Source organism: Bombina bombina, chromosome 1 (genome assembly GCF_027579735.1).
Source record: "Bombina bombina isolate aBomBom1 chromosome 1, aBomBom1.pri, whole genome shotgun sequence".
Classification (NCBI taxonomy): Eukaryota; Metazoa; Chordata; class Amphibia; order Anura; family Bombinatoridae; genus Bombina; species Bombina bombina.
Window position 1 is genome coordinate 826,719,510 of NC_069499.1, and position 21,688 is coordinate 826,741,197.

A 21,688-nucleotide genomic window follows, 5' to 3' on the forward strand; every position below is an offset into this window, starting at 1 on the left:
TACAGGCGATGTGGGTTTCAGCAGTTGCACTGAAATTTACGCCACATATGTACCTGTCCCTTCGACCCCATTCCCTCACAGCTACTCCCCTATCTCTCTTCTACCCTTACCCCTATACTCACACACATTTTCAACCTCTCCCTCAGCACTGGTATATTTCCCTTATCTCTATAACATGCACTGGTCTCACTTATCCTCAAAAAATCCTCTCTCGATCCAACCTCCCACTCCAACTACCGCCCTATTTCCCTACTCCCTTTTGCCTCAAAGCTTCTTGAAAAGCTAGTATATGCATGCCTATCCCATATCCTTACATTATACGGGAGTGTAATTAACCCACTGCAATCTGGATTTCGCCACATCACTCCACAGAGACAGCAATCGTTAAGGTTACCAACGACCTACTCACAGCAAAATCCAAAGGCCACTTATCCTCCTTGATCTGTCTGCAGCCTTTGATACTGTTAACCATCCTCTTTTGCTCCAAACCCTCCACTCCTTCGACATTTGTGACACAGCCCTCTCGTGGGTCTCTTCCTACCTGTCTAACCGTACCTTTTAGTGTAGCCTTCTCCCGGGCTTTCTTTGCCCCGTTACCACTTTCTATTGGGGTACCGCAAGGCTCTGTCCTCGGTCCCCTTCTCTTAATCTACACATCATCATTAGGTTCCCTAATAAAGTCCCACGGGTTTCAATATCATTTGTATGCAGATGACACTCAAATCTACATCTCTGCTCCAGACCTATCTCCTTCCTTGCTAACCCGTGTCACTAACTGTCTTTCTCACATCTCTTCCTGGATGTCCTCTAACTACCTTAAGCTAAATCTCTCCAAAACTGAGCTCCTTATTTTCCCCCTTCTTCTAAAATCTCCACCACCCCCATCTCTCTATAACTGTCGACAAATCCATCATTGCCCCTACCCAGCATGCCCGATGTCTTGGGGTCACACTTGACTCAGATCTTTCTTTCACTCCTCACATTCAGGCCATGGCTAAATCCTGCCGCTTCCATCTTAAAAAACATCTCTAAAATTAGACATTTCCTTACACAAGACACAACTAAGATTTTAATCCACTCTCTTATCCTTTCCCGCGTTGACTATTGCAATTCCGTCCTCTCTGGTCTCCCTAGCTGCTGTCTAGCTCCTTTACAATCCATAATGAATGCCTTTGCCAGGCTCATCTTCCTTACACTTCGCTCTTCATCTGCTGCACCTCTCTGCTAATCCCTTCACTGGCTTCCTCTTGCCTCCAGGATTAAACACAAAATTCTCACTATGACATTCAAAGCCCTCAACAGCACTGCTCCCCTCTGTATCTCCGACCTTGTCTCCAGATACTCTCCCTCTTGTCCCCTTCGCTCTGCTCACGACCTCCTCCTCTCCTCCTCTCTTGTAACCTCCTCACATTCCTGTTTACAGGACTTCTCCAGACTAGCTCCCATCTTGTGGAACCCTCTGCCTCGCTCCACAAGACTCTCCCCTAGTTTTGAAAGCTTCAAGCACTCCCTAAAGACTCTTCTGTTCAAGGATGCATACAACCTACACTAACCTTTCCTAATATCAGCTCCTCTTCCTTCATTGCTTTCCGCCATGAACCTCCAAAGAGCCCAACTGCTTGCAGATCACCTTTACAAGAGCTGACTACAACAGTGCGACTCTAGGCAGGGAACTCTACCTATTTGATTCCAATAATTGCTACCTTGTATACCGCCTATGTTTATAGCACTGTGGAATCTGCTGGCGCTCTACAAATAACCGATAATATGTAATCTCGCACTAAATTTAGATTTTTATATTCATTCATATTGTTTACTTTGTAAAATCAGTCTTGCAGCATCAGCAAGAAGGCTTAAACGGACATTAAACACTAATGGCTAGATTGCAAGTGGAGCGCAAAATATTGCTTTCACGAAAGCAATATTTGCGCTCCACTTAGCAATACCAGTGCACGCAAATGTGTTTTGTATATGAATATATATATATTTATGTGTTTATATGTGTATATACACATTAACACAAATATATATGTATATAAGCATATACATATATATATATATATATATATATATATATATATATATTTACAGGAAACACACAGTTCCCCATAGACCACAAAGTAAAGGCACTTTTCAGTGCCGGTTTTCTTCTAACACCCCACTCCCACCAACTTTAACCCCTAAAAACTGCTTTGTGCAGTTTGTTTTTATTTATTTTCAAAAAAGGTACTTTTTAAAAAAAATAAAAACCTACAATATGCTTTATTTTGGGAACAATTGGGGCATATTTTGAAAATGAACTAGTGGTCAAACTTGTAATGGCTGGTTATTTATAACACGCCTGTAAACAGGCGAATTTGCCTGTTTACGGGCGTGAGATAAATTAGCACTTCACTTGTAATCTAGCCCTGAATTAATTTTAGAAGCATAGAATGGATCTTATTCTTCACCTCCCTCAACGCATAGGTGCCACCATCTTTCACTACATTCCAGTGATGCTGTGTTTCCACTTGTGCAGCAACTTTCATTCAGATACCTGCAGTGTAACCAAGTTACAAAAATGGCAGCACCCATAATTAATTGAAGGTGCATGAAATGTATTTAGTGTTGAATGTCCATTTAATAGGGTTGTTCCTGATGAGTTTGTCTTGCAATTTAAAAGTTTCTAGGTGTGTTTGCAAATTGAATTAATTGAAATTAACGATAACAAGTAGACTTGTGGAACAGCGAATAATTTGGTCCGTCCAAATCTTTCTGAACGAATATTCTGAAAAATTAGTTTTCAGAATATTAGTCTGCTGCACTATTTGGTATTTGTTTTGTATAAAACTAAACGAATACTGAATATTCATGGAACAATTAGATTAGTTTTGTAAAACAAATGTGAATGTTCCTTTGCTACAGGTAAAAAAGTTCACCTGTAGCGTTACTTACCTCTAGCGAGCTGGAGAGCTGCGCTAATCCCGACCCTTCTTCACAGCGCCCTGGGCTGCACTAATAAGAGGCTTAACGCAGCATATCCCAGATCTTGCACTAAAGGACCTTCTCATTTAACGCAGGCCCTAGGATCCGCCACACTAAGCCTCCTTTTAGCGCGGCCTGGGGCTCTGTGCAGAGGTGTCAGCATAGCGTGACTCTCCAGTGCACTAGAGGTAAGTATTTAATCCTTAGGAATATAAAGGAAACAAATTCATACAGATGAATTTCGTCAGTATTTCTTTAAATTTAGTTGGTGCATTCGTTCGCATATTCGTTTTGTGAAAACAAAATGAATATCCGTGTTTTCAGTAGGAATACAAATTCATACCGAAACAAATGTACAAGCCTAATTGTAAGTTAAACCACTAGAAAAATTACAGTCTGATTTGCATTAGCTTCAGAGAAGTTTTAGTAGAGCAGAATACTTCTGCTTTAAATCTTGCAGTCGCTTGAGCAAAGCCGCTCGTAAGCTGATTTATTTACTTTCCAAGTGAAGCAGTTTGCTAATTTTAGAAACTTAAGAATTAGGGCCCAATGATCAAAAGTTTGTCACCAATAACGTGAAAAACACATTTTGGCTCGCAGTGCAGTCTTGGTGCAATTATCAAAGATAAGGGGCTGTCCCTGTGAGTAGCGAGCTGTCTTCCATAGAAATAATGATAGCTCTCTGCTTTCTAAAAGTTCACAATGGAGAACAAAGTACAAAGGGAGACCCCAGCATATGTTTAAACTTTAATATTACACCTAATACAAATCTATCAATACATTGTATCTTAAATACACTTATTTTTGTATGCATGTTTTCCTTTCAGAATAATTAGTGTTGAGTATTTTAATCAAAGCTCGCCAACTTTTAAGTTGCAAGAAAAAACAGTGAGATCTGTAGGGCGGAAATAATTACAGAATTACTTAGTTGAACATTTCGATTCAAATGTTACTATATTATGTAAGTTCTCTCCAGGTTGGGGAGACTCCATAAAACCAATATAAGTGAGCAGGTAGGAGGGGATACAGGAAGGGAAATATAGCATAGAAAAGAGGACGAGTGAAAGAGAAGGGGATGAAGGGGTCCCAAGCTATTGTCTATCTCATAGTACTCAGGGTCTTGGACTCAGCAGAAAGTCCCTAAACCCTCACCCACATTTAATATAGTGTCAAGTTTACTCATTAACCAACTGCTCAATTAATACCCGTTACAAAGATGGTAGAACAAGCCTAGATGTATCTAGCAGGAAGATTAGTTTCTACCCACTTTGTCGTCTTGAAACCGAATGTACTCTATCTTATGAGAATCCTTGTACCATTGTAATACATTTACCAACAACAAATAGTCTACAGGTGTTAAAATAAGTCCAAGTAATTTATTCTGCTGTAGATATTACAACACATTACATAGAATATTTGCCCAGATCATTCTGATTTCTTATTGTCCTCTTTATCATTCTGTAAGTTGATTTTCAAAGAGTGGAGTAATATTTTTCTGGAATGCCCCTAAGTGAGCTGAAGAGCTTTCAATTAAATTGTTCCCTTTAATGATAGATCAGGCAGATCTTGAATACAAGATATAAATAATTAAGGACAAAGAGCCAGCTTGAGTGAACAAAGTATTTAACTCCAAGACAACAATATCCTGAATTCTGAAAATCGATAATAAAGTGCTTGGAAAACATGGATTTTTTTGTTAAACAATTAAATATTTGTTTGGAAGAACTAGGGATCTATAGCCGTTTATAGAATGTTATAGGGAGTTTAGCATTTTATTGATCATTACTAAAATCCATAAATTAAATAAGCTTTAAACACCATTTGTCCCATTTAACAGTATTAACTAGGTTTGAATTAACCCAACTCCCACAGCAAAGTAAGGACCATAATCCATTAATCCTGGTGATGTAGAGGTTGATTCCTTTTCTTCTGAATGAAGCCACAAAGCTTCTCCAGCAGTATCATCTAAAGGAGGTGTGTGTCTCATGTTGTCACTTCTTCTACCTTCTCATTATCTTCTATAAGCCCCTGTGTGGGAGCAAATGTACTTTCAAGCACAGTTTCAACCGGGTTTTGCTCACTGGGTACCGGATCTTTTTCTGTCAGCAGCACTGGTTCTTTCTGTGGTAATATTCCTTCCAATGAATCATGTAGGACCTTGACATCAATGGAACCCAGGTTGCCATATCGGGAAAGGTGGGCTGGTGCAACACCTAAGAAACCATAAAAGACAACCATTAAAGAATAGACAGTTGGGGCAATGAGGGCACCTGAGAAAGCTAAAATATTTATAACAGCACAATAGACGTGTTAAAGTAGGAAAGGAGTGAAAGATTTAACAAGTGGACACCATAAAGACATTTTTTTTTTTTTAAAACATAGCAAGTCTAATATGAAAATTAAAAAACACAAAAAAAATATTCTATTCCACAAAAACAGCAGCAAAATACCAACCACCAGCTGGGGATAGTAAATTAGAAAGACCCCAAAGTAAAGCATTAGATGCATTCACAATTACAAGAAATGATCTAAAAATTAGATAGTCAAACACAATTAGCTGTAAAGCATCCCAAGAATAAAAACGAACAACAACAAAACCAAATAAGGTATAACAAGACGAAAGTGAAATAAACTTACGTTTTCAAAAAACAAACAAACATGGAATCAATCACTCTTTTATCAAACAAAAACCATAAAAATTTATTAATTATACAAAAATTACCAAAAAAAAAATCCTTCTAAAGTTCTTTTCAATAGTGTATTGAAACATAAAAAACCCCATACAAAACCTAGCAATATATAAAAACAAATACCGCGACATTGAGAAGAACTTTAGAAGGATTTTTTTGATAATATATGGTTTTTGTTTGATAAAAGAGTGCTTGATTCCCTGTCTTTTTTTGAAGACTTAAGTTTATTTCACTTTCGTCTTGTTCTACCTTATTTGCTTATGTTATATAGTTAAAAGACCACTAAACACAGTAGAATAACATAATCAGTAAATGCATAATAAAAAGACAATATAAATGCACTTAGTTTGAATTTTAAATGAGTAGATTTCTTTCTGACAAATTTTAAAGTTAGTTCTATTTTCTCTCCCACTGCATCATGTGACAGCCACCAGCCAATCACAAAATGCACATACATATATTCTGTTAATCTGGCACATGCTCATTATGAGCTGGTGCATCAGAAAGTGTGCATATAAAAAATTTGTGCACATTTAGAAAATGGAAGTAAATTGGAAAGTTGTTTAAAATTTCATGCTCTACCTGAATCATGAAAGTTTAATTTTGACTTGAGTGTCCCTTTAAAGGGGACACTAAACCCAAATTTTTTCTTTTATGATTCAGATAGCGCATGAACTTTTAAACAACTTTCTAATTTACTCTGGATTATCAATTTTTCTTCATTCTCTTGCTATGTTTAGTTTAAAAGCAGGAATCTAAATCTTAGCAGCCAGCCCATTTTAGGTTCAGCACCATGGATAGTGCTTGCTTATTGGAGGCTTACATTTACTCACAAATAACCAGCATAACCCAGGTTCTCAAACAAAAATGGGCTGGCTCCTATGCATCACATTCCTGCTTTTTAAATAAAGATAGCAAGAGGATGAAGAAAAATTAATAATAGGAGTAAATTAGAAAGTTGCTTAAAATTGCATACTCTAGCTGAATCATGAAAGAAAAAAATTGGGTTTAGTGTCCCTTTAATTAAAGGATCCACGCTAATTTAATTAATAATTTTGTAATATATTTTCTCCTCCCTTCACTGGTTAGTTTATTAAAAACTAATAAACCCTGGCATGTCAAGATATAAATCTATTTTGTAAGGCACAGCAAAATAACATAGCCATAAAGATCTGTTTGGTATGTGACACTGTATAAAAAACAAATATAAAACAAAACAACAAATATTCACAGAATTACACTCTGGGGGGGACTAAGTTTCATGCAAGAGGGTGGTCTAATTTCATGGACTCATACCGAGAATCTGTGCTCTTTGCACAGGTGGGAAGAGAACCTGCAGGCAACGGTTCAGATACGGTGTCAGATCCTCCAGGAATGCTGTACAAAACTGGACAAACAGCTCACGCTCCTGAGGACTAAATGCAGCATCTTCTGCTCGGTGAAATGCCAGAATGATTTTAACAACCTAAAATTAAAATAAAGAGCATAGTAGGTAACACTAAACAAACACATTTCAAAGCATTTCACTTCATTGTAGAAAAGTTAGTTGATCAGAACTAATATGGAGGGTAATATGTTCCTTATAAATACTATTTTAGATGTTCTGGCCTTTAGAAAAAGTAAAATAAAAAACTCAAACAGACAAACGCTACAAAAAGGTAGTATGTTTATCTTCTCATGACTTGCAAAAGAGTGACCTCCAATGATTATGGCTCTATTTGTACACAATGCACTCTGAGGTAAGGTTTGATAAAATGTATTAAAGGGACATTGTACACTAACATTTTCTTGTCTTATAATGTGTTCCTAATGATCCATTTAACGTGCATTTATTACAAATTGCTACTTTGCCTGTATTTTGTCATTTGAAATAGCTTATTTTGCCTGTTGTGTTCCACCTATACTTAAAAGGGACATGAAACATGAATGTTTTCTTTCATGATTTAGAGAGGACAAGCAATTTTAAATAACTTCCCAATTTACTTTTATCATCTAATTGGTTTATTCTATTTGTATCCTTTGTTGAAAAGTATATCTAGGTTCAGAAGCTGCCGATTGGTTGCTGCACATATATGCATCTTGTAATTGGCTTTTAGCTAACTCCTAGTAGTGCATTACTACGAGAATCAAGCAAATTAGATAATAGAAGTAAATTGAAAAGTTGTTTAAAATTGTATGCATTATCTGAATTATGAAAGAAAGATTTTGGGTTCCATGTCCCTTTACTTATAGGCTATAGAAAATCTTTGTAAATATAGCCAGAAAAAGAAATTACACTCCCAGTGGGGAGTGTAGATATAATGTTATAAAATGCTAATGTTCAATTGTTCAAAGTATTGCATACAGAGAGATAAAAAAATTGAAGCATTTGAGTGATAAGATAAAAATGGCGGCTCTCTCTACAAGCTTAGCCTATTTTGATGGAGTTGTGGTTTCAAAGAGCAAATCTGACTGAGGCTTGGCATTGTGCATGTATAGCTGCCGGCCATGTGTCTGCTCTGTGAATTTGTGTAGTGTGACAGGGCTGTTGTTGCTCCTATATGCTTCCACTTCACAAAAGCAGCACTTACAGTTAACCAGTAGGGAAGAAATTTCATACACTGACTGGCAAAGGTAGCATCGTATTCTCTTTAGTAGTACAACCCATTCTACTGTCAATATTTGTCAGATGAAGATTTAATGGTTATGTGCTGGATTGTGTGCACCTGTTAGCAATGGATGTGGCTGACACACCTGAACTCAATAGTAGGGGTTTCCACATCATTTTGGCCATATAATGTATATAGGACTAGAAATCTCTACTAGTCCCAACAATTATTGCAGCGGAAGAGAAACATTTTGGCGTTTAACCTATATTTAACATTGAGTGGACTAGTAACGTTTCTCCCCTTACTAGTAAAAATAGAGATATTTTTTAACCCCTGTAGATATAAATATATTATGCAAAACACAGTTTTAAATGCATGATTGGATATACGATTGTGACAAGTACTCCATGCTTTTACTTTTCTACACATGTAGTAAGTCATAGAACATTTTAGTAGGTTTTTCTGGTATTGAACTGTAATACATATTTATCCCCATAACCTATAATTCTGAAAACTCTGTTGAAGTATATAAGGACTAATATAGATAAAGTACCCATGTTTTGTTTACAGATGTATAAAGATTACCTTCTCTAGTGCATCTTGCAGAGTTGATGTCACCTCTTCTGTCAGTGCTACAGGACAGCAGAGTCGCAAGTCATTAAAGGCCACAAGAATGTTGTTTAAAAAGCAGGCAAGGGGAGGGAAGTCTAGTAGTACCATGGGAGGCTGTAGGGTTCCTGGCTGTGTAGTAGGCAATGGACCGGGATGGACAGTTCCACCTAGGGCTGAGGGAGCAGAGATCAAAGTATACATGTTCATTTCCTCCTGGAACTTTTCCACAGCCTCATGTGCTGCCTGAGCAAAAGTCTCTGCTGCCACACGATGGAAAATGGGAGCAAGCTGTCCACGAAAATCTGCACCTACACGGCTAAAAGATAGTCCAAAATACATACACTGGCCTAAGAGAGAGTCCAGCCTCCCACCAACCCCTCGATGAAGGTCTGTCTCAAGCACTTGCAGGAATTCACTAATTTTCTGTAGCACCCAACCATGGAATATTGCACTCTCATTTACAGGCAGGGTTCCTGTGGGTGGGGAGGGGAGTAACAAGGGGTCTTCATCAGAGAAGATGGCACGGTACTGTGTGATAACATCAAACAAGTGCACACGGCAGCTCTCTATGGTTTTGGTAAGATGGAAGTATGGGTCCTCCTGTGGGATGGAGCTCTGCAGAGATCTCAGCCAGGCATCCCTGGCCTGTAAGAATTTGATCCGTAACTCGGCCTCTGTGAACACATCCATCCTACGCAGATACCCAATTACTCGCAAGCAGGCAGGAAGCTGGATGTTGCTGCGGAGCTGATGAAGGAGTTGGGTCAACATAAGCTGTGTAGACTGGCGCACTTCGTTAACTATTCCCTGTAATGAGATGTTCATGATTTTTAGAGAGGTACACACAGAACAGTATGCATTTAAAGTATGTGAAAGAAAGCATGCACTCTAGTAAAAAGTATCTTTCCATTGTAAACATTGAATTCTATTTTAAAAAATATAGCTGACTGAATTTGAACACTAAAGGGACATTGAACTCAAAATTAGATAGAATGATGTATCCAAAGCAAATGTTAGTTTCTATATTTAAAGTGAATGTCAATTTTGCTAAGTGCCAGTTTTTTAAAAATTCGATTAAAAACAGGGGCACTTTAATTCATCAAAATTTACATTTCACTCCTGTTGAGAGAGAAAAAAAAAAAACTTAAAAAAAAAAATCTTACCTTTTAATCTTCAAAGCAGCTCCAGCTTCCTCCGGTCATTGCAAGCCATTTCTGACATCAGAAATGATGGATAGGTCATCCTCCAACAACGGCTATAATCAGTGTCTGATTCAACGCCGTGATTGGAGGAAGCCAAATTCCTCATTTTAGACCCAGGAAGAGGCTTTGCAACAGGCGGAGGAAGCTGGAGCTGCTGTGAAGATTAAAAGGTAAGTTTTTTTTCTCAACAGGAGTGAAATGTAAATTTTGATGAATTAAAGTGCCCCTGATTTTAATCAAATTTTTAAAAAACGGGCACTTTAGCATCAAAATTGACATTCACTTTAAGCAACAAATAAAAAAATAAAAAAATAACAGATGTAAAGTTTTTGTCTCCATAAAGCAAAAGGTACCACCTAGGTGTCCTTAATCAAATATTAAATAGTATAAATTCAAACATTTCCCCCAATATCCTGCTCATTAAAATAAAATGGTATTTTTGTTTATGGGGTGCTAAACACACCTGTATGACAGGAATTGTAGAATGTTTTTTCTCAAGACGTTTCACATACGTCGCCAACTCCAGCGCCTCTTCATAATAACCGTTCCTCACACAAGTGTCCATAAGTTGTGGAATTTCTAGGATCTCAAGTATCTCTGTATGTCTGTTTAGGGTCAAAGTGTTCATGCGTCGGCTTGAGCTGATCTCCTCTGCCTGCTTTATGAAACCTCTATAAGAGAAAAAGATCGATAGCCAAATGATACCTAGTTTTACATTTTTAAAGGCAAGCAAAGACAAAAGGTTTGTGGAGCATGAATCAACATCAGGAGGTTAAAGGGGCAAGCAAAGTAAGTGGCAGACAGGGGATGGGCGACCAAGGTAAGCGGCAGGCGATGGAAGGAAAAGCAACACAAGCAGCAGGCAGTGGAAAGGTGAGTAAGGAAACCATCAGGTGGATTTAAGGATGAAAAAAAGAAAAAAAAAAAAAAGTGACAGAGAGGAAGCAAGATGAGCCACAGGTGGGAGAGAGGGAACAAAGTAAGCATCAACCAGCAAAGGGGCAAAAGTGACAGGTGAAAAAGTCAGAGCCACCTTGAGGGGTCTGATCTGTGCAGTTGCACAAAGGCTCCCGAGGCGTTCTGGATGCGACCTATGAGAGGATGCTAGTACCATTGTTAGTAAAAATAACTGAAAACGTTTTCTTTGGACATGTGGTCTGCCTGGCTATGTGGCTTATAAGGGAATGCTACAGTCGGGTTGCAGCAATAACAGGAAGGCTGTGAGGATTTTACAATTATAGTGCCAACTTTTCCAAGAGAGTTGCAGGCACACATTGTCGTACTTTGCACACATGCAAGGCTCATTTCTTTGTGGATATCAAGTTGGAATGTCCTCAATTAAAGGGGAACCTTTTTTTGCAGTACTGTACACTGGACTGCAGCAACAAATTAGATTGAAGTCACAAATAGGGAAGTAATATTGTACTAAAAACAGAAATCTGGTTGGAACAATAAGGTTAAATCATTTTTCTTTGCTACCGGGTTTACTGAAATGATGGTGTTAAATCCTTACAATTGTGTTACTGGCATACAGTGGGGCGCACTATCAAGCTATATGTGCTACTGGCATCTTCGCGTTCTGTGGTACTATGAAAATGAATATAGGGTGGTCAAATCACTGATGTGTGAGTTTCTGACACAAAGGAGTTAAAAAAACTGCCCTGAGCTAGAGTGGGGTCAAAGGATACAGTTGTGGCTCTCATATAAGGTTCCAGTTTACTGAAAGCCAGGCCTACTAATGACAGTGACAGCTAAGAATAAACGAAACTTGGCACTGGTACCTGCAGCTCTCCTGGAAGCCAGGTAGCTTCCCTAGTAGCAGGGACACACTAGTCTCCACCTGGCCGAAGTCCCGGTATATAAGCTCAGTGCACTCAGCCGTACGGATGAAGGTTTTGTAATTGCTAAACGCCAGCTCACGGGTCTGCTGGAGGATTTGAGCCCTTTCCTCACTCAGCCTATCGGGTTCCCGTCTTAACTTTTCGACCCCATACGAGCTTAGCTCCAACAGATAGCAGGAGAAGTCTGGGCTTTCTCTCCAGGTCTCCGGGAAACTCTCCCTGAACACAGAAGCCAGGAGACTCTCTTCTTCCACGTCCATAGCCGCCATATTGGGAAGGTAAACTCAGCTGACAGCTTTCAACAAAACTTTATCAATTTTGTTACAAAGTATAACAAGAATAACTTTATTAAACCGAACAAAAATGACTCATTGGTTGATCTGAGGACTCCCATAGAGCCTTGCGAACACAGCTTCCGTCCCTTAGTTGATTCACGTGGAATTGAAAATGAGGCCGCTCACTGATGAAGAGACCAAGACTATGTTCGAGAAGTTGTCTAAATAGTGAGTGAGACTGAAGGGATGGAGTGCAGGAGAGGGAGTGGGTTTAAAATGTTGATACTTCACTTTTAACTAATTGTTTGTCATAGAAGGTTGCGATATTTTGTAAAATTCTTTGGCAATTAAGAGGTTAAGTGGGGCTTATATAATGCTTTTTTTCTTAGCTGCTTGAGGTCCAGGTATTCAAAAACTCGCTAATATGGGGAACAAGCACATACAATCTTTGGGATTTTATGAGCATTATATTATATTATATTGTAATGTAAGTGTATCTTCTTCACATCCAGAAGTCTGCATAGGTAGACAAACAGCATTAAGCTAACATTTTACTTTTCTAAAATTCATGGAGGGACATCACAGTACTGATGAGACTTCTTAAAGGGCCATTATAGTAATAAAAAAAACAGCTCTAATTTTTTAGAGCATGTCATTTTAAGACTAGTGACCCTGCAGCTCAGGTGTTAACTAACAATTAGCAGCGCTAACTGCACAGCATGGTTGTGCATTTAGTGCTGCTGATTGGGCCAGCAGCAGTTTCTGTTTGTGACCAGCAGTGCTCTCTCTGCTGGTCTTGATTGATACTTTAAGTATGTGTTTAACTCAATTGTGGGTGTTAAAGGGACATCAAACCTAAACATTTAATCTGATTCAGAGTACACATTTTAAAACAACTTTCCATTTTGCTTCTATTATCAAATTTGCTTCATTCTCATTGTATCCTTTGCATTTCTATACTGGGAGCTAGCTGAGCACATCAGATTAGGCAATGGCAACAGGTATATATGCACAGCCAGCAGCTAGCTCCCAGTAGTTCATAGCTGCTCCTAAGCCTACCTGGGTATGTTTTTCAACAAAGTAGAACAAAGCAAATTAGATAAAAGAAGTAAATTGAGAAGTTGTTTAAAATTGCATTTGCTTTATGAATTATGAAAGGAAATCTTTGGGTTTCATGTCCCTCTAAGTATATAGACATACAGGGTTGCTAGTTTTAAAGTTAAACACGCTAATTAATTGGAGTATGTAACTTTTCGATTATAGTGGCAAAGAGCTTTAGAGAATCAAATTTTGAGTGACCTGCTTAAAAAGGTTGTTAGAATCAGTTCAATATGATAACCTAGGAATTGGCGATTTTTATCTCACTGAAGTGAATATTGCATAATTTGTTAACAAATTATGCAATATTCACTTCAGTAAGATAAAAAAATCTCCAATTCCTAGGTTATCATATTGAACGGATCTGCAAAGATTTGGAGAGCTCATAAAGGAATCAGTATTAGGAGCCAGCTCAAAAAAATAACACAGCAAATGGAAAGTTTGATCTTCTCAGGGATTTATTTGACCTCTTAGAGAATATAGTGGGAGGCATGAAAACTAGTCAGTGGTCTAGGTTCACAAAGATATCAAACCAGTGACATATCTGTCTACGTGCTATATTTCCCTCACTCCCAACTGTGGCAGAGCTCTCCAAACTTCAGCAAAAATGTGATAATAAAGGAATTCACTGGACTTTTGTCTGGTGAGGTCTGTGAAAACTTTGTGAATCTCGGCCAACTGAGTTGAACCTGAAGTAAAAATAATCAGAATACATGAAGAATGAGGCAAAGAAAATGAGTGAGATAGAGAAAGAGCATGTACTCTCTGTGGTACCAATGTATTGTCATATCTTTACATATTATAAGTGCCATTTGTCTAAGTACAACACAGTTATCATTAGTTATATGCAGTGCTGGTGTTCTTTATGATATGTTTCTTTACATAAGGAATTAGTACTCTACATTCTTGCAGCAAACTATAAGCATTACACTCTTGCAGCAAACTATAAGCATTGCATTCTTGCAGCAAACTATAAGCATTGCATTCTTGCAGCAAACTATAAGCATTACACTCTTGCAGCAAACTATAAGCATTACACTCTTGCAGCAAACTATAAGCATTGCATTCTTGCAGCAAACTATAAGCATTACACTCTTGCAGCAAACTATAAGCATTACACTCTTGCAGCAAACTATAAGCATTACACTCTTGCAGCAAACTATAAGCATTACACTCTTGCAGCAAACTATAAGCATTGCATTCTTGCAGCAAACTATACGCATTACACTCTTGCAGCAAACTATAAGCATTACACTCTTGCAGCAAACTATAAGCATTACACTCTTGCAGCAAACTATAAGCATTACACTCTTGCAGCAAACTATAAGCATTACATTATTGCAGCAAACTATAAGCATTACACTCTTGCAGCAAACTATAAGCATTACACTCTTGCAGCAAACTATAAGCATTACACTCTTGCAGCAAACTATAAGCATTGCATTCTTGCAGCAAACTATAAGCATTACATTCTTGCAGCAAACTATAAGCATTACATTATTGCAGCAAACTATAAGCATTACACTCTTGCAGCAAACTATAAGCATTACACTCTTGCAGCAAACTATAAGCATTGCATTCTTGCAGCAAACTATAAGCATTACATTCTTGCAGCAAACTATAAGCATTACACTCTTGCAGCAAACTATAAGCATTACATTCTTGCAGCAAACTATAAGCATTACACTCTTGCAGCAAACTATAAGCATTACACTCTTGCAGCAAACTATAAGCATTACACTCTTGCAGCAAACTATAAGCATTACACTCTTGCAGCAAACTATAAGCATTACACTCTTGCAGCAAACTATAAGCATTACATTCTTGCAGCAAACTATAAGCATTACATTCTTGCAGCAAACTATAAGCATTACACTCTTGCAGCAAACTATAAGCATTACACTCTTGCAGCAAACTATAAGCATTACATTCTTGCAGCAAACTATAAGCATTACATTCTTGCAGCAAACTATAAGCATTACACTCTTGCAGCAAACTATAAGCATTACATTCTTGCAGCAAACTATAAGCATTACACTCTTGCAGCAAACTATAAGCATTACATTCTTGCAGCAAACTATAAGCATTACACTCTTGCAGCAAACTATAAGCATTACACTCTTGCAGCAAACTATAAGCATTACACTCTTGCAGCAAACTATAAGCATTACACTCTTGCAGCAAACTATAAGCATTACACTCTTGCAGCAAACTATAAGCATTACACTCTTGCAGCAAACTATAAGCATTACACTCTTGCAGCAAACTATAAGCAAGGTTTTTTTTACGTCTTAAGATTATAGTGCACGTCTAACTTTTAAATATGTGTCTTGCAAAAGAAAATATGTTTATGTATATTTTGGGTTTGTTTAACATTCTGGATTTATTAAGTCTTGAAATAATATATATGCAAGCTGTACCATGAAAACTAAAAAACGCCTGACTCCTAGATTTTGAAAACATACTAGCGATTTGTAAATAGTTTTTATGAAAATAAAAAACTTTATTTGGTTTGACAGTTCAGTGTGATCTGGTGGGTACAGAGCCTGTGACTTACTATAATATGTTTTGCTCTTTGCAGCATCGGGGAAAATATCAAGCTGCTTGTAGATCGACCTGATGGGACTTATTGCTTCCGGTTACACAACGATCGTGTGTATTATGTGAGGTAAAGAAAAAGTATGCATTCATCTTTTAGATTAAACGGGCAATGTATATAACCTGCATTAAATAATGTAATTGTTCTGTACACATAATTGGTACAGTTTGCTCTGTCCATTTCCCAATACACATACAATCACCTCTTTTAGATTAAAGGTACATGAAACCCAAAATTTGTCTTTCAAGTTTCAGATAGAGCATACAATTTTAAGCAACTTTCCAATTTACTTCTGTCATCATTTTTGCTTTATTCTCTTTGTATCCTTTATTGAAGGAGCAATGATGCACTACTGGGCAGCTAGCTGAACACATCTGTAAGTCAGTAATAAGAGGTATATATATATGCAGCCATCAATCAGCAGCTAGCTGCCAGCTCCTGAGCCTACCTAGGTATGCTTTTCTACAAAAGAATACCTAGGGAACAAAGCAAATTAGATAATAGACGTAAATTGGAAAGATTATTAAAAAAATGTATGTTCTGACTCATGAAAGAAAAATTTGGGGTTTCATGTCCCATTAAAAGATATGTCTTGTGACTGTTGATGTGTTTGCTATTTTGTATTATGTGATTAAGCGTTTCCTGAGTATGTCCTGTATCAACCCTTGAGTGAGGCAGAAGTAAAACAAGTGAAATCCTTTAACCCCCTTCCCACCGTTTGGCTGTCCTGACGCCATAGCCGCTTGCTAAATGGGATCATGAGCTGGAAGGCGCGCATAGCATCATAGGCGCTCCCCCCTGACCTGATCCCATTATTAAAATCATGTGATCTCCTGAACGATCGCGTGATTTAAATTTGATTTTTTTTTTCACATCTGAATTTTGTAGATAAATAAGTCCTGTTAAGAAAGGGTTAAAAATAGGGATGCACCAAAATTTCGGCCACAGAAGTGTTTCAGATGAAAATGGCATTTTCGGTTATTTAGTTCTTTTTTTTTTGTGCCTGTTTTAGGTAAAATTATTGTGTAGCATAATTTCGGTTGCAGAAACATTTTGGCCGAAAATGGCATTGTTTTTTTCGGTTTCGTTTTTTTGCCTGTTTTTTTTTTTTGGTAAAATTGTGTAGCATATTATTGTTTTAAGATATTTTTGTCCAATTTTAGTGTGTTAATTTAAATAAGTGTGGTTATTTTATTTTATTTGTTTGCAGTTTTTTTAAATAATAAACCAAAAATGTCTTCTTTTTTTTTTTTCGGCCAAGTGCATCCTGGATTTTCGGGTTCGGTCCAGAATTTCCATTTTGGTGAATCACTAGTTAAAAAAAAAAAACGACCTGATGTAAACAGGAAAACTTTGTTTACCTACTGCCTGCCTCTTGTCAGTCTGTGGAATTTCAATTGCATTGTATTTTCACATAAAGGGGCATTCAAGTTCAAAAATAAAATGTGTTATTGCCCTATCACTTGCATTTGGCTAGGTGTTTAATGCCAAGCTCCAGAGCTGCTGTGCACAATTGGGACCTAGCTAAAAACAAATGGCGAGCTAATGAAAATAGGCATATGTGAAACAGATATTAAAGTCATTTTTTATATGTGTAGAAAATGTCAACAGTTAAGCACTCCCTTACAAAAGATCTGCATACAAATAACTGATTTCAAAGCATTTAAAGCTGTCATTTGATTAGCACAGTTTGAATTGTTTTGCATTTCAGGGAAATACCTATAGAAGTCTTTTTTTTTTTTTTTTTTTTATATATATATAAATATGTATATATATTTTGTTTATCTTATCTCCTTTACTGTTCCCTAATTATGGGAAGATAGAAATGAGCTTCTGACCTGATCAAGCAATTATTATGTAGCACTCAGAATCCAGCCGTACCTTTCCTTCTGTAAAATGACAAGAAATAACAAATAGAATAAACAGTGAAAGTGCATAACCTTTAATATTGTGCTGATGGCTTCAACCAATTAATGGCTGACCCAGTTCATTTATTCACATTAACTACTGACATGTTCTGCTATGGTGGCATTGTTTGAGAGTTCCCATCACCCACATCTAACAATACTAAATGATCCATGTGTTATATAGTGCAGTTAAAGGGATAGAAAAGGTTAAAATTGAAATGTGCTTGGGTGCAATTCAGTTTGAAATAGGAGCATTTTTGCAATATACTTCCATTAGCAAAAATGCTTCTAGTAAAAGATATTACTGTTTTTCAGCAGCATATGCACATATCCTGTAAGGGACCGTTCACAAGTATTAAAACAGTATGCTTGCTCAGAGAGGGGGCTGTGGTGTGTATTGCTTCTGAAGACATAATGTGTGACATACAAGCTACTGCTGACACTCTGAGAAGGTGCAGTGTTTGAATACTGGTCCACAGGGCCCGCACAGGATATGTACATATGCCACAGAAAAATAGTAATAATGACAGTATGTTGGTTCTATTTAAATTGAAATTCACTCCTGCATATTTCATTGTTGAGCTTTCTATCCCTTTAAGAGATTTACCGAACATCTACCTTGTAGTGTGTTTATGTAATGATTATATAAGGAATTCTCACTTTTTGTTTATCACTCCAGCGAGAAGATCCTTAAGTTGGCAACAAATATTGCTCGAGACAAGCTTGTGTCTCTGGGAACTTGCTTTGGAAAGTTTACCAAGACCCTGAAATTCCGTCTTCACGTCACTTCTCTGGACTATTTGGCTCCATACGCAAAGGTGAGCGATCTAGCTTGGATATTCATATAAATAAAGGCTATTTTTTTATTCTATTGAAACATAAAAGCATAATTTTTATTGATAGAATAAATGTAGAGGAAACATACATGTTTATTTGATGACATTGCAGCCTGGTTAGGTATTGGAGAGACATACGTGTATATGTGTGTGTATATATATATATATATATATATATATATATATATATATATATATATACAGTGGGACCTCGGTTTACGAATTTAATTCGTTCTCCGGGATGTTTCTTATTGCGAAAAATTCGTAAACCGAAACACGGTTTCCCATAGGAATGCATTGAAAACCAATTAATGCGTTCCGGAGGTGAGAGAAAAAGTCAAATAAAGTCTACAAAACCTGCTGCAAAAGGCTCCAAATTTTGCTGCAAATGGCTCCAATGGCTCCACAACTTGCTGCAAATGGCTCCAAAAGGCTCAACAACTTGCTGCAAATGGCACCAAAACCTCTCCAACTGCTACCCACACTTCAGTATGCAGGGAACACTTGCTTCGTATTGCGAAAAAAATTCGTAAACCGAGGGGCAAACCGGAACATTTGTTTCGTATTGCGAAAAAAATTCTTAAACCGAGACAATTTTTTTCAAGATTTTGAATTCGTAAACCGAAATTTCGTATACCGAGTCGTTTGTAAAACGAGGTCCCACTGTGTATATATATATATATATATATATATATATATATATATATATATATATATATATATATATATATATATATATATATATATCTCTCTATCTTATTTAAAGATTTCTAAAATGTAAATGTATACAGTGGAATTGATTCAATACAACAGTGTGACCAGCAAGCTGTGAGAACTAGTCAATTTAAATAATGCAATGTACTTTAATTATTTATTTTGCCTCCTATGTGATTTAGCTCTGCAAACTGTGGCTTTTATAATTAAACTGAAAAAAGCAAACTGCAGACTTCTCAAAGCTAGCCCTGCTACATATCTGACCGAGGCAGACTAACGCCTAGTTTGGCTCATCTGAATTAGTCAAGTGGTGGGTCAAGTTTGTCTATTAAAAAAACAATTGCCACAAACCAGATGTTAATTTTTATTTTTTTTCTTCAAAAAGTAGTGGGTCGAGTTTGATTATTAAACAATTGCAGAAAACAAAAGGTTAATTTTTATTTACTTAAAAAAAAAAAAGTATAAACGTAGCTATTATTCTATAGCAAGGCAACAGAGTTGTCTTGTAATATGTGTGCTGTCCCTGTAAATGAGTAATCAGTAATGTTTTCTCTGTGTTTATAAGTTGAACAATTAGGCTAAATTCTGTGAACTACCTTTTTATTATTATTATCATTAAGAAATAACGGTAACATGGCTGCAAAGAAAGTTATTTTAGTATTTAGTCATATTAAGTCTGTGCATGTTTTCCACCTAGTGTGTTTGCAGTAGTTCTTGTAGGTTTCCTGGAAGAGAACCAACGTCTACATGCTATGATTGTACCTATATACAACATCACATTTTGAATTTCAATCCTAAGGACCTTAAAGGGACAGTCTACTCAAAATTAAACTTTCATGATTCAGATAGAGCATGCAATTTTAAGCAACTTTCTAATTTACTCCTATTATCAATTTGTCTTCGTTCTCTTGGTATATTTATTTGAAAAAGCAGGAATGTAAGCATATGAGCCGGCCTATTTTTGGTTCAGAACCTGGGTAGCACTTTCTGATTGGTTAATGTAGTCACCAATCTGCAAGCGCTACCTAGGTGCTGAACCAAAAAGGGGCCGGCTCCTAAGCTTACATTCAAATAAAGATACCAAGAGAACAAAGAATTTGATAATGGGAATAAATTAGAAAGTTGCTCAAAATCGCTGCTTTATCTGAATCATAAAAGTTTAATTTTGACTAGACTATTCCTTTAATAACTGACATAAGAAAGTAGATTCACCCTTGTCCCTGTTCTGCCCTGCATGAGCAACATGTAACAGTTTTTTCCCCCATTTGTTTATCAGTATAAGGTTTGGGTAAAACCAGGAGCAGAACAATCTTTCCTTTACGGTAACCACGTTTTGAAGTCTGGCCTCGGTCGTATCACAGAGAACACTGCTCAGTACCAGGGTGTGGTGGTGTACTCTATGGCTGATGTTCCCCTAGTAAGTATTAAACTACTGACCAATAAATACTGCTTCACATAGTTTCTTTTACAGGATGGCAAAATGTAAGCAGTAATCACTTTTTGTTGCCGATAATGATTTAGTGCAGAAATGGAGCCAGCTTTGTTTTTAAGAGCCAGCTTTTATTTTTTTAATATAGTTATGCATAGAATAATTGAGGGGAAAAAAATACTTTTGAGCCGTGGATACAATGCAGTGGCTTCTAGGATTCTTTTCAAGTTCTGATGTCATATGATCCTGATTAAATCTACACTATCCAGCAGCAATCTGGATGCATTGCCCACAACAGTTTACTCAGCATCTGTTTTTTTTTTCACTACAGGGATTTGGTGTTGCTGCAAAGTCCACACAAGAATGCAGGAAGCTTGACCCAATGGCAATTGTGGTTTTCCACCAAGCAGATATTGGAGAGTATATCAGACATGAGGACACCCTTACGTAATCTGCACAGCTCTCACTTGACAGCTCTGTTCCAGAGAGCTATATCATGGACTCATCCTACAGACGTCTAGGGACTAAACACAGCCCTTTGATGGCCCTAATATCTGGGAGGTGCTTACATTGTAAGCTTCACCTTTTGTTGCACAGCTCTCCATGAATTTTGACCAGTTTCCATGTTGTCTGTGGACTAGCTTTTATCACCAAACGGCTTTGGTTTATTACAGACTTTTAAAATCTACCATATTTTACATGTTATTAAATGTAGCAGATTATATTGGCTATTAATGTCGTCCGGTGTATTTTTTTTATCTGTTTGGTATATGTCTGAAGTGTATTCAATAGAGTCAAACAATAATACAAAAATATGGGGACAGCGCCAATATTACGAAAAAGTATACAGGCTCACTTCTATATGGACAATCGCCTAACAAAATTGTACAGATGGATAAATAGGAAATATTAAATATATGAAGGAGCGCCCCA

The 21,688-nt window shown here is 37.1% G+C and overlaps 2 protein-coding genes across 4 annotated transcripts in view; one reads left to right on the forward strand and one right to left on the reverse strand.

Moving 5' to 3' along the window:
• Positions 1–12,180, reverse strand: part of COG8 (component of oligomeric golgi complex 8) — a 56,055-nt gene extending 43,875 nt beyond the window's left edge. The window contains exons 1-6 of one of the 3 annotated variants that reach the window (XM_053699423.1): positions 11,838–12,180; positions 10,520–10,727; positions 8,828–9,661; positions 6,951–7,119; positions 4,991–5,177; positions 4,321–4,946 (exon numbers count right to left, since the gene is read on the reverse strand). In XM_053699423.1, coding sequence (XP_053555398.1) covers positions 4,808–4,946; positions 4,991–5,177; positions 6,951–7,119; positions 8,828–9,661; positions 10,520–10,727; positions 11,838–12,166 — 1,866 coding nt within the window. In that variant the 5' untranslated portion in view covers positions 12,167–12,180 and the 3' untranslated portion in view covers positions 4,321–4,807. Of the gene's footprint in view, positions 1–4,320; positions 5,178–6,950; positions 7,120–8,827; positions 9,662–10,519; positions 10,728–11,837 lie in introns of those variants that run through there. The other 2 variants (XM_053699421.1, XM_053699424.1) reach the window with 2 other exon arrangements.
• Positions 12,181–12,273: 93 nt separating this feature from the next.
• NIP7 (nucleolar pre-rRNA processing protein NIP7) lies at positions 12,274–21,486 on the forward strand. Its single transcript, XM_053699425.1, has 5 exons — positions 12,274–12,400; positions 15,852–15,938; positions 18,456–18,594; positions 20,603–20,743; positions 21,087–21,486. The coding sequence occupies exons 1-5, from the start codon at positions 12,345–12,347 to the stop codon at positions 21,204–21,206; spliced, it is 543 nt and encodes a 180-aa protein (XP_053555400.1). The 5' UTR covers positions 12,274–12,344; the 3' UTR covers positions 21,207–21,486.
• The last annotated feature ends 202 nt before the right edge of the window (positions 21,487–21,688 follow it).